At 37.6% G+C, this 16,352-nt stretch overlaps 3 protein-coding genes across 5 annotated transcripts in view; 1 reads left to right on the top strand and 2 right to left on the bottom strand.

Annotated features, from left to right (window-relative positions):
- The window catches only part of LOC132168996 (peroxygenase-like), a 4,316-nt gene extending 1,439 nt beyond the window's left edge, over nt 1-2,877 (top strand). Inside the window, exon 5 of the mRNA XM_059580090.1 lies at nt 2,633-2,877. Within this exon, the coding sequence (XP_059436073.1) occupies nt 2,633-2,789 (157 nt within the window). The 3' untranslated portion in view covers nt 2,790-2,877. The remainder of the gene's footprint in view (nt 1-2,632) is intronic.
- Nucleotides 2,878-3,051: 174 nt separating this feature from the next.
- Nucleotides 3,052-6,275, bottom strand: LOC132168995 (putative disease resistance RPP13-like protein 3). Its single transcript, XM_059580089.1, has 2 exons — nt 3,594-6,275; nt 3,052-3,417 (listed from the first exon to the last, which is right to left on the bottom strand). The coding sequence occupies exon 1, from the start codon at nt 6,273-6,275 to the stop codon at nt 3,648-3,650; it is 2,628 nt and encodes an 875-aa protein (XP_059436072.1). The 3' UTR covers nt 3,052-3,417; nt 3,594-3,647.
- Nucleotides 3,528-12,925, bottom strand: LOC132170688 (putative disease resistance RPP13-like protein 3). Of its 3 annotated transcripts, none has more exons than XM_059581767.1 (2): nt 9,903-12,925; nt 3,528-3,593 (listed from the first exon to the last, which is right to left on the bottom strand). In XM_059581767.1, exon 1 carries the CDS (start codon nt 12,598-12,600, stop codon nt 9,940-9,942), a length of 2,661 nt encoding a protein of 886 aa, XP_059437750.1. In that variant the 5' UTR covers nt 12,601-12,925; the 3' UTR covers nt 3,528-3,593; nt 9,903-9,939. The 3 variants fall into 3 exon arrangements, with proteins under 3 accessions (XP_059437750.1, XP_059437748.1, XP_059437749.1); XM_059581765.1 differs by lacking the exon at nt 3,528-3,593 and adding an exon at nt 7,779-8,110; XM_059581766.1 differs by lacking the exon at nt 3,528-3,593 and adding an exon at nt 7,779-8,049.
- Between the last annotated feature and the right edge of the window lie 3,427 nt (nt 12,926-16,352).

Here is a 16,352-nt window from a genome sequence, read left to right as displayed (position 1 = left end):
TATTGATTTCATTCTCGATGTCTGCAATCTTATTTCGAACTTCCCGAAGCATCATTGCGTGCATGGGGCTATGAAATATCCTCCCCATCCAGCTCCTCCTCCTGTGTTCTGCAATCTTGAGGATGAACGTGTCGATAACATCCTCAGCCTCGTAAGCCACCTCCCTGATCTGTCCAACTACCTCCTTCACCATTGGATGCTCATTTCGTTTCCCCACGGAGCTCTCCAGGAAGATATTTATAAACCTAAGCTCCCTATGGAGTGACTTGACTTGACCCTGTACTCCACCAAAGAAATTTGCTTCCTTTCCGAGTTCCTGGGACAAGTACTGTACGAGGAAATTAACAGCATGGTCGGCCATATTTCCTTATAATATTCCCTCCCTTAAATCTGCTAGAAATGTTGGAAAGCTGCTAACAAACTGTTTGTCTCTCTCTCTCACTGTATTTGGTGTTTACTGTTTCTTGGTTGCATATGGTAGTGATAATTAAGGAGAAAAAGAAATAAGAGAGAAGGAAAGAGATCCTCAGGCCTCAGGGATGTGAAGAAAGGGTTGCTCAATTTGGTTATTGGAAAGACATTGACAGTCTACAGTGAAGCAATTTTCGGTTGACTGGGGGAAAGCTGGGGTTGGTGGGTAGGGAAAGAGAAGAAGGAATGCAGAGTTCAAAAGATGGTGAATAGGAAAGCAGCTCGATCCTCTGTTTTTCTCTTACCATAAGAAGTCGTTGCTTTCTTTCTAGCCAACATCCTAGTGTTTTTTATTTCTTGGCCATTTCAACGATGGATTCCCTATAAAATAAAAAAATAGTGCTATTTCCGCTCACCATCCTTTTTGCCTTTTCTTTTTTGGGGTCGACCTCGTTGTCGACATGTAAGATCGATTCCCCGATTAAAAAACACCATCATTGATTCATTGCACCGTGAACCACGGGGATACTTCATGACCCTTACGGTTTAAACTGACCCCATATGTTGGCTGTTTCCAGCCTTCCAGGGGCACCATTGCTACAGCATTCATATTCCGGCCATTCATCATGTATGACTAAATTTTAGCTAATAGCCTAATATTAATGACTTTTTTATTTTTTATTTTTATTATTAAGTATAGATTGTTGAGCTTAGCAATGTAGCAGCTTAGCAAATTCTTAGTCACCTTGACTAGCCGGATGTAGGGTCTTTTTGCTACATTGCTCTTAGTGATATTTGTAGAAATAATAATATTCTGTGTAGGAATGATATTCATCTTGGACATATATTTTTCTTCCAATTCATTTTATTTTTAAATAGTTTTATTAAAAAATCACGTGTTTTTCACATATTATTTAAAAAACCATGTGTTTTGTAATGGCTAATATAAAATCTTGTGAGAACACATGTTAAAAGGACATAACAAATATATAGACCGAGTTAAAAAAAAAAATTCTTTCAATCCAATTTGGAGAAAACTTTGTGTCCACCGAGAAAAATGAGGGCATCAATTCGGTTATTTTGTAAACAATTTCAGGGAGAGAAAAGCAGCAAACAAAACAAAAATAAAGAAGTGAATTGAAAGAGCCAAAGATTCACCTGTGCAATAATACTCAGAGTTTAATTTGGTTAATGATTGAAAGATTTGCTTGTCAATGTTCATAATGTTGACTACGATGATGAAGTTGTGATATAGAGAAATTATGAAGTGAAGACTAAAATAAAAGAGTAGTTATAGATACATAAGTTTTTTAAAACAAAATCATTAACAAATTGCCGTAAAAAAGCAAATATTAATTCAACAGTGAAATTAAAAGGAGCAAAAACAAATAATATTTTAAATAATATAAAAAAAGAATAGATAAACAGATGTATAGACCGTATGGTGGCTTTCAAAAAACCTATTAATCAAACTATATAAAATGGGTTTTAATTAGCCATTTTACATCAAAATTTAGATTAACCAATGTGAATGCTAAAACAATCAACTTAAATTTTCAAGTGATTCATACGAGAACCGGTCAAACTTCTATATAGGAGTTCTTTATTTTCAACTTTCCTATCGCTGCCCGAACTTACAAGGTAGTTAGGTGGAAATAAAACAATATTTCTGAATGGGATTTACTAGTATATCTTCCAATTCATGCTGCTTCGAGGAAGAGAGGATTGGTGTGCAGGCAAGGCATTTTGCAATCTAATATTCATGGTGTCTAATATATAGATGGTATTTGGTTGTAGATATAATTGTTATAGGATATTGTGGTTTCCCCTTGATAGGAATAGGATAGCCAGATCATACAAGTTATATATAGAGCTTCCTAATAAACCCTAAAATGTCCCCAATTTTATCGCAGGTTCATCCCCACACATCTTGAGAACTGTTCAACAAATATGTTGTACACTGCCTGACAAGCTTACACTACGGGAGCTCTGGCACATGACTGAGGCCGGCTAACCGTAACGCATTTGATTTCTTTGGCTGGTCTCTCTATCTCTTTCTTTCTCCATTATGCACTGTGTTTTAAAATATTAATTAAATTATTAAATCAATCATTTTTTATCCGTTTTAGCTTTTTGAATATATAGTGATTTAACATGCACACGAAGAAACCCTCTTAAACGTGCATGTAGTTAATTAGTCTCTACTTATATATTGTTTCAGGATAGCAAGTAAACTGGAATGGGGAGCTCTTTATGTTCTTGCAAAGGATGACGAAGGTTTCTTAGCTAAAGAAGCTGTGAGGCGTTGCTTCGATGGAAGCTTGTTTGAATATTGTGCCGAGGTTCAAAAGAACCCTCCTATTGGCAAGGTGGCATGATGCTCCAATTATAAGACGACATGCAATGCAAGCATCTTTGTGTTGGTTATTGGAACAGTGGAACATATATATTTCTTTGAAGATTGAGGCATAGATATGCTTGTATTCCTTTCTTTTGTAAGGTTAGACAGAGTGCTTTGCCTTAAGGGGTGGTTTATTAGCCTTTTATCATAGCAGTGAAGAATAAATGAACTAAAATAATGTAGAGTTTTTCCAATTCCTAGAGCTGCAATTAAATAAATTAACTAAAATTTGACCTTATATAAAAAAATTCCAACCATTGATTCTTACACACACAAAAACGTTATTTGGATCAAACAAAAGCACCAAACACACACAATGGGAACAAGGTGGCAATGGAGTCTCACCAAAGCCTCAAGAAGATAACAATGATGACTCTTAATTAGCTCTATTTGGTGACTCTTCTCCTTCTTGAAGCAGAATCCTTCATGTGCTGAAAAACAGGGGAAGTAAACAGACAACTCCAGCCTTATCAAACCAAAGTCTTTGATCAACAGAATAAGGGTTGCCAAATAGAGCTGTTAGTTCTCCATCAATCCCCCTACCTCCTGAAAACCGTGGGGCTGCATGAACATCATAACACTGTTTCCATTTCCGTTGATGTTATCTATTATCATAAAATTAATTAAATTGATGAATTTATTTACAAAAGGAATATTAATTAGTGACTATATATATATATATGTTTTCAACAACGAAAAGATCAAAGGACTACATATTTGTAATTAGGTGCTGCAAATGTTAAAAGTGAGAATAGAAATGAAAAGAGAAATAAAAGTATACCTGCAAAATGGATCTTTGGATGATATCAGTACTTGAACCCACGGACGAGGGTTGTCAATGAGCTGAACCGATCACTAGCTTACACCTAAACGTCATCTGCAATTCTCGAAGCATCTGTTCCAATTCTGAGTTGGGATGTAACACCTCCACCTTTTGCAAGGCAGTCAAACTCCATAGTTCCGGAGGGAGCATTGTCAATTCACGGCATGATTCGATAACCAAATATCTAAGGCATGTCATTGCACCTTCCTCTTGTTTCCATTCTTTAACGTCATTTAAACGTCGCAATTCAAGGACTTCGAGTCTAGGAAATGAATCTCCAAAGACGTGCAGATTTCTAATATCGTAACACTGTTCTAATTTCAATATCCGAAGATTGGGAAGGTTTCCCAGCACTATCATGCCGCCACCTTCTGCTAACCGAGTATTTTCTAAGGTTAGATGAGTGATTGTCAATGGAAATGAAATCGAATCACTAGGAGGTATTGTGAATGCATCGATTGTCAATTTTTGAAGATAATGTAAATGATGAAGGCTTTCCAAAAAATGTACTGCTTTGTTGTCATCTTCAAAAAACAACCCCTTGTAGATAAATTTTATTTCTAGTTCCCTAACACAAGGAAACTTGTCCAGTTCGCCAGCAAGCTCTCCAACATACCAACATGTTGAAGTGGAAAGGACTTGGAGGTTCCATAGAACTTCATCCAAATGGTAAGGCAACGGCAGCAACTCTTTCAGATACAGATTCCTTAAGCGCTGCAGCTTAAATATCCCGCTTACCCTACGAATTACTGGATGATATTCATCTTCTAAATGTCCACCCTCTATGACAAGTGTTTCTAGATTCCTAAGGTTACCAAAGGAATCCGGAATAACACTTACTGACTCAGATAATGTTATCCTCAAGTACCTCAAGTGGATCATTGTTTCTATGCTTTTGGGAATGGAGTGGAGTACTATACAGCGCTCCAAATTAAGCACCCGAATCAACTTGAAGTTTTCGACGAACAAATTCAAGTCTCTATCTTTGACTTTGCAAAATAACAACAAAGAACGAGCACATGGAGGATCAAAGAAGTTTAGGACATTGTATAGAGGAAAGCTACCATCACCATGGAAGGATAGTCTACGAGATTTGATGGGGAATGAAAGGTTACCGGCTCTAAGTAGCTCAAGAAATTTGTCTTCCTTGCTCTCGGATATGCAGAGGTCTCGCAGAAGATCATGAATACGACATATCTTTAAGCCTCCATCTGTCGCCCTGCTACCCACTTGGATCAAGCTTCGATCAATGAGCTCCTCCAAGTAGTCTTCGGCGACATCCTCTATGCTTCTATTGCCCGTGTGCTGTATGAATCCCTCAGCTGTCCATAGCTGGATCAATTGCCTTACGGGGATCCCAAAGTCTTCCGGATATACACCAAAATACAAAAAGCATGGTTGCAAACGTCGAGGTAAGTTGGTGTAGCTTAAGGCCAAAATGTCTTTGCAGATTGGATTAGCCTGATCAGTAAGGAACCAATTTACATTGCCAATTAATTTGGACCATTCTCGGTATGTCTTCTCTTTATTTGCTAAAAGGCCCCCTAAAACCACAATGGAAAGTGGTAAGCCACGACAATCATCTGCGATTTTTCTCCCTAGAGTTGCTAACTCGGGAGGACATGTTCTTCCCCGAAACACTTTCTTTCTAAAGAGCTCCCAACTTTCGTCTTTGTCAAGAAATGGGAGAAAGTAGGGTGGAGTAGAGCTTGCATGTGAAGCTACTTCTTTTATGCGGCTGGTGATCAATATTCTGCTTCCATTCATGTTATCAGGAAAAGCAGATCTTACTTCATCCCAGACTTCAGTATTCCAGATGTCGTCCATGACTATTAGGTACCTCTTTCTTAGCAAGCATTTGAACAACTTCTCCTTTAATTCGTCTACACCCAACTGATCTTCTAGTGTTCTCCGCTGATCTGGGATTGGCATCTCTTTCAAAATTTTAAGCAAGAGCTCGCTAGTTCTAAAATCTTGAGATACATACACCCATGCACAGCGCTGAAAGTGCCGCTTGACGCAAACATTATTGTAGATTTTCCGGGCAAGAGTTGTCTTCCCCAGGCCTCCCATTCCAATGATCGAAATGACATCAAACTTACGATCCCCTTCAATAAGTTGTCCCACCACTGTCGATGAGTCATCAACGAAGCCCACCACGTCATCTTCCTCGACTTCTCTCCTACGCTTGTGTAGTGCCTCCGCTGCTGCCGCCGCTGCATCTACACTCTCTGTGGCTCTTTCAATAATGCCATACCTTTCTCTATTGTTGTAGATTTCATTGATTTCGTTCTTGATGCGTGCAATCTTTCTTCCAACATCTCGGAGCATCTTTGCGTGCATGGGGCTACTAAGCATCCTCCCCATCAGGCTCCTCTTCTTGTGCTCTGCAACCTTGAGGATGAACGTGTCGATAACATCCTCAGCCTCATAAGCCACCTCCCTGATCTGTCCGACTACCTCCTTCACTATTGGATGCTCATTCCGTTTCCCCACGGAGCTCTCCAAGAAGATATTAATCAGCCTAAGCTCCCTATGGAGTGACTTGACTTGATCCTCCACTCCACCAAAGAAATTTGCTTCCTTTTCGAGTTGCTGGGACAAGTACTCTACGAGGGAATTAACAACATGGTCGGCCATATTTCCTTATAATATTGCCTCCCTTAAATCTGCTAGAAATGTTGGAAAGCTGCTAACAAACTGTTTGTCTCTCTCTCTCTCTCTCACTGCATTTGGTGTTTACTGTTTCTTGGTTGCAGATGGTAGTGATAATTAAGGAGAAAAAGAAATAAGAGGGAAGGATCCAGGAAACAGACCCTAGCTCAGAGATGTGAAGAAAGGATTGCTCAATTTGGTTCTTGGAAAGACATAGAAAGGTCTACAGAGAAGCCATCATTTTCGGTTGATTGGGCATTTCCACGTTGTTTCAAAAAGTAAAGATGAGTAGTGCTATTTCCACTCACCATCCTTTTATCGTTTCTTTTTGAGGTCGATGTTGTTGCCGACATGTAAGATCGATTCCCTAATTACAAAACACCATCATTGCACCTTAAATAATAGGGGATGAGTAGTGATTTTTGGAATACCGGCGTGCTTGAATAGTAAGCACGTTGTTGTTAAAATATTATAAAATATTATTTGAACGTTAAAAAAAAATAATAATATTTTAACACCAGCATGCTTATTGTTCAAGCACGCCGGTATGCCAAAAATCACCACTCCACGGGGATACTTCACAAACTGACCCCATATATGACTTTATGAGGCACCAGTGCTAGAGCCATTCACACTTGGCTGCATTAATATTTAAGCTAAGCAAACTCTTAACCACTTTAACTAGCCAAATGTGAGGTCTTTTTTGCTTCATGGCTTGGAGTGCTCTTAGATAGTTGGGATATTGCATAGATAATAATATTTTGTTTCCTCTAGAACATACATTTTCTTCCGATTCACTTTATAGCATGGTAGGTGTGGCTTCCAACCAATTGATCTACTCATTGAGGACAATACCATGTAGGGGTGGGCATATTAACTGGCTACCGATTACCGGTCGTGTACCGGTTTCGACCAAACCGATATACTGATATCCTTTTCGGTTAAATTTTTTATACCGGTTTGCTTATTGGTTCGGTTCGGTCTGTTTAGAAATTTCATATCGGTTAACCATTTAACCGATATAAACCGTTAAGTAGGGATGCCAAAACGACGTAGTTTTGGGATTATATATATACCTATGTAACCTTATCTTAATTTGGGTTTGGGTATGTTTGATTTTTTTTTTTAGTGATGGCATTGGATGTGGTGAAAGCATTTTTCATTAACTAGTTTTGTTAGTCTAATTAGCATTCATTATGTTAATTAGTCCATTTGCTTTGGAAAAATGTATCTAGCATTTCATTTGAGGCTATTGTTTAAGCCTAAGCTCCCCATTCTAGGATTTTGTGTTGATTTTATTATTATTTGTTAGTATTTCATGGAGAGGGATAGACTTTTGTCTGGTTCCACAGAAAATTCGAGCAACAAAAAATAGAATGGGGGTTGGGTTTTTTTCTAGGTTTTGTGGACTTTCGTGTTTCATTATCTCCCTCTCTAGATTCATTTTCGCTGAAGCTCCAAAACAACCAGATCTGTCGACTCCAACACAACACCACAGACGTGATTTACCATTTTGTACATCTTCGAGGTAGGAAAATTGAAGGTGTGGGCATATAGTTACTGCCCAGATTATTTCACATTGGAGTTCCTCCTCTTTACAAGGGATCGCAGTGAAAAAGAATGTTGTTTGATTTTACAATATGCAGGAAGATGCAATACATGATATTCTTGATTGTGAAGCCCTTACCACCAGCTCTGTTGCTTCATTCCCAGCAGGTTTAAGGCCTGAATGCCCAGCTCCAATACTATTTATGCAATGCTGGAGAGGGTTGGGATCAAGCCACAAATTATTATATATGATGAAGTCTTGCTTTCTCAGTCTGCTCATTAGTAAATAAGAAAAAATAAGCAAACACAACACAACACAACAAAACAAAAACAGAGAAGCCAATACAAATAATTAATGATTATTTGCATGCTTACAGAAAAGCAAAAGGTTGGCCAGAGTGCAATGTCCATAACATCATAAAAGATCATCATTGCAAAATGAAAAGAGAGCAACTCTGTCATAATTTATTTCACAAACAAGCTAGGCATGTTTTCACTGAACAAATTAATCACTACTATAAAATCTAGAAACAATATGAAAAGGACCTATCAAAAAATCAACGTAGAAGGAAATAAATCATAATCCTAGACCAAAATTAAACTTTCTTACTAACAAGTTTAGAAAAGGGCATCTCATGTAGGGCTAGTCTTTACCAGTTAGTTAATCCTACTTTAATGACTTCACTGCCTGCAAGTCAACTATTATGCTAACATTGTTTTCTACATAAGCTCACGAAATATTAGCTAATCGAAGCAGTTTTTGGTACTAAATCACATTAACTTGAGACAGGTCATAAAGTCCCTGCAGGACTGGGTGAGACATGCTTCTATATACCAAAGATGAAATAAGTTCATGACATCCCTGCAGATCTTATAAACTTCTAAGACATTTCAAAATAGCTAAACTACACTAGATGACTTGTTTAATGTTTTCTCTCCCTCTCTCTCTCTCTCTCTCTCTCCCTCCCATCCTCCTTGCCTTCTCCGTCAAATCCGTTAGCCCAGCACCATCTTCTCTATATTTCTCTTCTCTTCTCACAGCAACTCACAATCCCTCTCTCTCCCGGCACCGATTCAGTCGGCCAAACCTCAATATTTCAGATATATTCAACCTAAAAAAATTGAATAAACCATAAGTACACAATCGGAAACCAGCTAGAATCACTCAAAGGGACAAGAAAAAAGAAAAAAGATTGGTGCCGTGGGGCTGTTTAGCTTGGGTGAGAGAAAGACAAAAGACTAGATAGAAAAGCAAAGAATAAAATAATTTAATCATACATATATAATAATGTAACAAGCTAACAGCAAATAGTAATAATTTAAAATATTATTTTAAACAAGAGTGGTGGAATTTCATTAGACATAAATTTCATACAAATTAGGTTCTAGTAAACTTATGCAACCGGACCTCTAGAAGTAACGCATGTCACTTACTATATAAGGAGGACATTTCTAACATGTTCAAAGGCTGGGTTGTAAGCAGACCCTGCAACCAGAACAGAGCATGCACAAGAGGCTTAGAATTACAATTCAAACCATATTGTTCACGAATTCTCCGGCTTAAAGAACAATGGCGCCTTCTATTGATGGGTTGGTCATACTTCTAACAGCACATGGAAAGACTAACAACGATGATTCGCAGCTCTATTCATCCAAATAGGTGCATATTCTCCTTCTTGTTGTTGAGAAACAGGGGACGTAAAACAGAGCACTCCAGCCTTATCAAACCGAAGTCTTTCAATCAGCAGAATAACGGTTGATAGCCGTTAGTTATGTACTGCTGTATTGGTCCTCCATCAATCCCCCTACCTCCTAAAAACCACATGATAACAGTAATTGAAGGGGACGACTTCATGAAAGCAATAGAGAGGAACACCATTTCCATTTCCGTTGAAGTTCTATATTATCACATAATTAATTAAATTGATAAATTTATTTTCAAAAAGAATGTTAGTGACTATATATTGTTTTCAACAACGAAAAGATCAAAGGACTAAATATTTATAACTAGGTGCTGCAAATGTTGAAAGTGAGAGTAGAAATGAAAGAGACTGAAAACTATACCTGCAAAATGGATGATATCATTACTTGAACCCACGGATCAGTAATATTTAGTTGAACCGATCACTAGCTTACACCTAACCGTCATCTGCAATTCTCGAAGCATCCTTGTCAATTCTAAATTGCAATCTAAGAACTCCACCTTTTGCAAGGCAGTCAAACTCCATAGTTCCGAAGGGAGCATTGTCAAACCAAGGCATCCGGCGATAACCAAATATCTAAGGCATGGCATTGCACCTTCCTCTTGTTTCCATTCTTCAACTTCTTTTAAATGTTCCAATTTAAGGACTTCAAGTCTAGGAAATGAATGATCTCCAAAGACGTGCAGATTTCTAATACTGTCACAATATTTTATTTTCAATATCCGAAGATTGGGAAGGTTTCCCAGCACTGTCATGCTGCCACCTTCTTCTAACCCAACATCTCTTAAGGTTAGTTGAGTGATTGTCAATGGAAATGAACTCAAATCACTGGGAAGCCTTGGAAAGTGCGCGATTTTCAATTTTTGAAGATAACGTAAATGGTGAACGCCTTCCAAAAAATCTACTGCGGCTTTCTTCTCGTCTTCAAGATTCCAGTACTTCTCGATAAATCGTATTTTTAGTTCCCTTACACAAGGAAACTTGTCCAGTGTGACAGCAAAAGTTTGCTCTCCAACATGCCAACTTGTTGAAGTGGAAACGACATGGAGGTTCCATAGAACTTCATCCAACAGGTAAGGCGCGAACCAATCCAGATACAGATTCCTCAAACGCTGCAGCCTAAATATCCCACTGACTCGACAATCTGACAAAAAACGTCCACCCTCTATGACAAGTGTTTCTAGATTCCTAAGGTTACCAAATGAATCAGGAATAACACTTACCATAGAAGAAAATTTTATCCTCAAGTACCTCAAGTGGATCATTGTTTCTATGCTTCTGGGAATTGAGTCGAGTACTATACACTCCAAATTAAGCACCCGAATCAACTTGAAGTTTTTGACGAACAAATTCAAGTCTCTATCTCCGATATCGCCAAAGAACAACAAAGAACGAGCACATGGAGGATCAAAGAAGTTTAGGACATTGTATTGAGGAAAGCTACCATCACCATTGAAGGATAGCCTACGAGATTTGATGGGGAATGAAAGGTTACCAGCTCTAAGTAGCTCAAGAAATTTGTCCTCCTTGCTCTTAGATATGCAGAGGTCTCGCAGAAGATCATGAATACGACATTTCTTTACGCCTTCATCTGTCGCCCTCCTACTCACTTGGATCAAGCTTCGATCAATGAGTTCCTCCAAGTAATCTTCGGCAACATCTTCTATGCTTCTATTGCCAGTGTGCTGTATAAATCCCTCAGCTGTCCATAGGTGGATCAATTGCCTTACAGAGATCTCAAAGTCTTCCGGATATACACCAAAAAACAAAAAGCATGGTTGCAAGCGTCGAGGTAGGTTGGTGTAGCTTAAGGCCAAAATGTCTTTGCAGATTGGATTAGCCTCAGTAAGGTACCAATTTACATGGTCAATTAATTTTGACCATTCTCGGGATGTCTTCTCTCTATTTGCTAAAAGGCCCCCTAAAACCACAATGGAAAGTGGTAAGCCCCGACAATCATCTGCGATTTTTCTCCCTGGAGTTTCTAACTCGGGAGGACATGTTCTTCCCCGAAACACTTTCTTACTAAAGAGCTCCCAACTTTCGCCTTTGTCAAGAAATCGGAGAAAGTAAGGAGGAGTAGAGCTTGCATGTGAAGCTACTTCTTTTATGCGGCTGGTGATCAATATTCTGCTTCTATTCCAATCATCAGGAAAAGCAGTTCTTGCCTCATCCCAGACTTCAGTTTTCCAGATGTCGTCCATGACTATTAGGTACCTTTTTCTTTGCAAGCATTTGAACAAGTGCTCTTTTAATTTTTCTACACCCATGCCTTCTAGTGTCCTCCACAAATCTGATATTTTTATACCCATTTCTTCTTCTAATGTCCTTTGCAGTTCTGATATTTCCATCTGTTTCAAAATTTTAAGCAAGAGCTCTTTAGTTCTGAAATCTTGAGATACATACACCCATGCACGACACTCAAAGTGCCTCTTGACGCCAACATTGTTGTAGATTTTCCGTGCAAGAGTTGTCTTCCCCAGCCCTCCCATTCCAATGATCGAAATGACATCACACTTACGATCCCCTTCAGTAAGTTGCTTCACTAGTGTCGATGTGTCATCAACAAAGCCCACCACGTCATCTTCCTCAACTTCTCTCCTACGCTTGTGTAGTGCCTCCGTCGCCGCTGCCGCCGCTGCATCTACACTCTCTGTAGCTCTTTCAATGCCATACTTTTCTCTGTTGTTGTAGATTTTATTGATTTCATTCTCGATGTCTGCAATCTTATTTCGAACTTCCCGAAGCATCATTGCGTGCATGGGGCTATGAAATATCCTCTCCACTAGGCTTCGCCTCCTGTGCTCTGCAACCTTGAGGATATACATATCAATAACATCCTCAGCCTCGTAAGCCACCTCCCTGATCTGTCCGACTACCTCCTTCACTATTGGATGCTCATTCCGTTTCCCCACGGAGCTCTCCAGGAAGATATGTATAAGCCTAAGCTCCCTATGGAGTGACTTGACTTGATCCTGCACTCCACCAAAGAAATTTGCTTCCTTTTCGAGTTGCTGGGACAAGTACTGTACGAGGGAATTAACAACATGGTCGGCCATATTTCCTTATAATATTGCCTCCCTTAAATCTGCTAGAAATGTTGGAAAGCTGCTAACAAACTGTTTGTCTCTCTCTCTCTCTCTCTCTCACTGTATTTGGTCTTTACTGTTTCTTGGTTGCAGATGGTAGTGATAATTAAGGAGAAAAAGAAATAAGAGGGAAGGAAAGAGACCCTCAGGGATGTGAAGAAAGGGTTGCTCAATTTGGTTATTGGAAAGACATTGACAGTCTAGAGTGAAGCAATTTTCGGTTGATTGGGGGAAAGCTGGGGTTGGTGGGTAGGGAAAGAGAAGAAGGAATGCAGAGTTCAAAAGATGGTGAATAGGAAAGCAGCTCGAACCCCACTCCTTAACGAGGAAGATAAATAAAAGTTGTTGATCCTCTGTTTTTCTCTTAACATAAGAAGTCGTTGCTTTCTGTCTAGTCAACATCCTTGTTTTTTTTTTTTTTTAAATTTCTTGGCCATTTCAACGATGGATTCCCTATAAAATAAAAAAATAAAAAAAATAGTGCTTTTTCCGCTCACCATCATTTTTTGTCTTTTCATTTTGACTACGATGATGAAGTTGTGATAATAGAGAAATTATGAAGTGAAGACTAAAATAAAAGAGTAGTTATAGATACTGCAGTTTTTTAAAACAAAATCATTAACAAATTGCCGTAAAAACGCAAATATTAATTCAACAGTGAAAAGGAGCAAATATATATATATATATATATATATATATATATTATAGAAAAAGAATAGATAAATAGATGTATAGACCGTATGATGCCTTTAAAAAACTTATTAGTGAAATTATATAAAATAGGTTTTAATTAGTTATTTTACATAAAAATTTAGATAAACTAATGCGAATACTAAAACAATCAACTTAAATTTTTCAGCGATTCATACGAGAACCAGTCAAACTTCTATATAGGAGTCTTTTATTTTCAACTTTCTTGTCGCTGTACGAACTTACAAGGTGGTTAGGTGGAAATAACACAATATTTCTCAATGGGATTTACTAGTGTTTCTTCCAATTCATGCTGCTTCGAGGAAGAGAGAATTGGTGTGCTGGCAAGGCATTTTGCAATATATCTAATATTCATGAGTGGGCATTTCCACGTTGTTTTCAAAAAGTAAAGATGAGTAGTGCTATTTCTACTCACCATCCTTTTATCTTTTCTTTTTGGGGTCAACGTTGTTGACACCACATAAGATCGATTCCCTGACTACAAAACACCATCATTGCACTGGGAATCACGGGGACGAGTAGTGATTTTTAGCATATTAGCATGCTTATCAATTCCCTCATTACAAAACATCATCATTGCACTGTGAATTATAGAGATGAGTAGTAATTTTTGGCACACCGATGTACTTAAACAGTAAGCACGTCGGTGTTAAAATATTATAAAATATTATTAAAATAATATTTAAACAGTAAAAAAAAATTTAATATTTTAACACCGTAATAAGAGGGAAGGATCCAAGAAACAGACCCTAGCTCAGAGATGTGAAGAAAGGGTTGCTCAATTTGGTTCTTGGAAAGACATTGAAAGATCTACAGAGAAGCCATCATTTTCAGCTGATTGGGCATTTCCATGTTGTTTTCAAAAAGTAAAGATGAGCAGTGCTCACCATCCTTTTATCTTTTCTTTTTGGGGTCGACGTTGTTGCCGACATGTAAGATCGATTCCCTGAATACAAAAACACCATCATTGCACTATGAATCACGAGGATACTTCACAAACTGACCCCATATATGACTTTCACTAGTGCTAGAGCCATTCACACTTGCCTGCATTAATATTTAAGCTAAGCAAACTCTTAACCACTTTAACTAGCCAAATGTGTGGTCCTCTTTGCTTCATGGCCTGGAGTGCTCTTAGATAGTTGGGATATTACAGAGATAATAATATTCAGTTTCCTCTAGAACATACATTTTCTTCCGATTCACTTTATACCACCATTTCATGAGGTGTGACTTCCAACCAATTGATCAACTCATTGAGGACAATATCATATACTTTTTAAACATTGGAAAATAAATTTTTTAAAATCATTTTATTGCAAAACTACATTTTATTTAAAAAATCATCTGCCTTTTACCGGCTAACTAAAAAATCATATGAATACATGCAATAATAACACATGACAAATTTATAGACTGAGTTGAAAAAACATTCATTTCAAGCGCATCTTACGTTACTTAAAAGCAACATTGGGGTATGGTATTCGTTTTCAACCAATCACGAATGTGTGCCTTCTTGCTTATTTGGATGATGATTGGGCCGGGTGCCTTGATGATCGCCGTCCACAGGGGCTTAATATCAAACCAGATGCTAAGCCCATCAAGCAAGCGCAACAACACTTTCATCCACTCTTCACAAAGAAAATGGATAAATAAAGAAATTATAGGATGTGAATTAGCTTCATAGACCTGAATAATGCATTCCCTAAGGATGAGTCTCCTGTGCTGATCACAAAAATCATGATAGACAAAACCTGCGGATATGAAAAGATTTATTTCATGGATGGCTTGTTTGGTTATAACCAAATCAAAATAGAGGCCGCCAAAATCTGGTCAATACTTCTTGAGAATCCCTACTTTAATAATCTTGTTTTTAAAAAGGTGCCGTTAGAAGGGGATGGAGAGCAGGGATAGGATCTAGAGCTACGGTTATGACAATTTAAAGAAAACTTGTGTACGTTGAGAAAATTGAGGGCATCAATTTAATTACTTTTGTAAACAATTTCAGGGAGAGAAAAGCAGTGAACAAAACAAAAATAAAGAAGCGGATTGAAAGAGCCAAAGATTCACCTATGCAATAATACTCGGGTTTAGTTTGGTTAATGATTGAAAGATTAGTTTGTCAATGTTCAAAATATTGACTACGCTGATGATGTTGTGATGAAAGAGAAATTATGAAGTGAAGACTAAAGTTAAATACTAGTTTATAGATACTACAGCTTTTCAAAACAAAATCATTAACAAATTGCCATCACAAAAGCAAATACTAGTCCACAGTTTAAAAAAAAAAAAAAAAAACCGACAATATATATATATTGAACTAAAAAATAATTTAATCATACATAATAATGTAACAAGCTAACAACAAATAGTAGTAATAATTATTATTTTAAATAAAAGTGATGCTATTTCCATTTGACAGAAATTTCATACAAATTGAATTCTAGTAAACTTTTATAACCCAGCTTCTAAAATTGACATATGTCTCATACCATATGGGAAATGCATTCTAACATATTTATAGGATGCGTGTCCTTTATATGTTTTAACATGTTTAAAGGACACATGTTTAAATGCTGAGTTGTAAGAGTTTGCTTTATAAGAAATTTGGGTCATTTTCATTATTTGGCATAATATAACTTGAAAATTCTTCCCAATTAAAAGAAACCAAGGAGATGAAAGGCAACAGAACTCCATTCAGGTGTCAAAAGATAAGACTTTAATCTCTATGGCAAAACTTAAATCTGTTAAGCTACAACAGCCTAAAGCCAGATGAGTTCAGAAACCTCAGAAAAACCATTCTAAAGAGTTTAATGACAAAAACCCAAACATTTAAACAATGGCATTGGCGGCACTTGCAATCCTTGGCCATAGATCAGCACACTCCTTTCCAATTGGCCCAGTAATAGCAGATCCTGCAACCAGAACAGAACATGCACAAGAGGCTTACAACGACAATTCAAAAAAAAATCCACAAAAAATGAATTACATTATAACAAAAGATGAAACAA

This window comes from Corylus avellana, chromosome ca2, assembly GCF_901000735.1.
Source record: "Corylus avellana chromosome ca2, CavTom2PMs-1.0".
NCBI classification, from domain to species: Eukaryota; Viridiplantae; Streptophyta; class Magnoliopsida; order Fagales; family Betulaceae; genus Corylus; species Corylus avellana.
The sequence above is the reverse complement of the archived record's forward strand: the minus strand, read 5'-3'. Positions and strand labels throughout refer to the sequence as shown.

What these genes read in the sequence shown, in the direction of transcription:
- LOC132168995 (XM_059580089.1), bottom strand. Translation starts at nt 6,275, where the DNA reads ATGGCCGACCATGTTGTTAATTCCCTCGTAGAGTACTTGTCCCAGCAA.
- LOC132170688 (XM_059581767.1), bottom strand. Translation starts at nt 12,600, where the DNA reads ATGGCCGACCATGTTGTTAATTCCCTCGTACAGTACTTGTCCCAGCAA.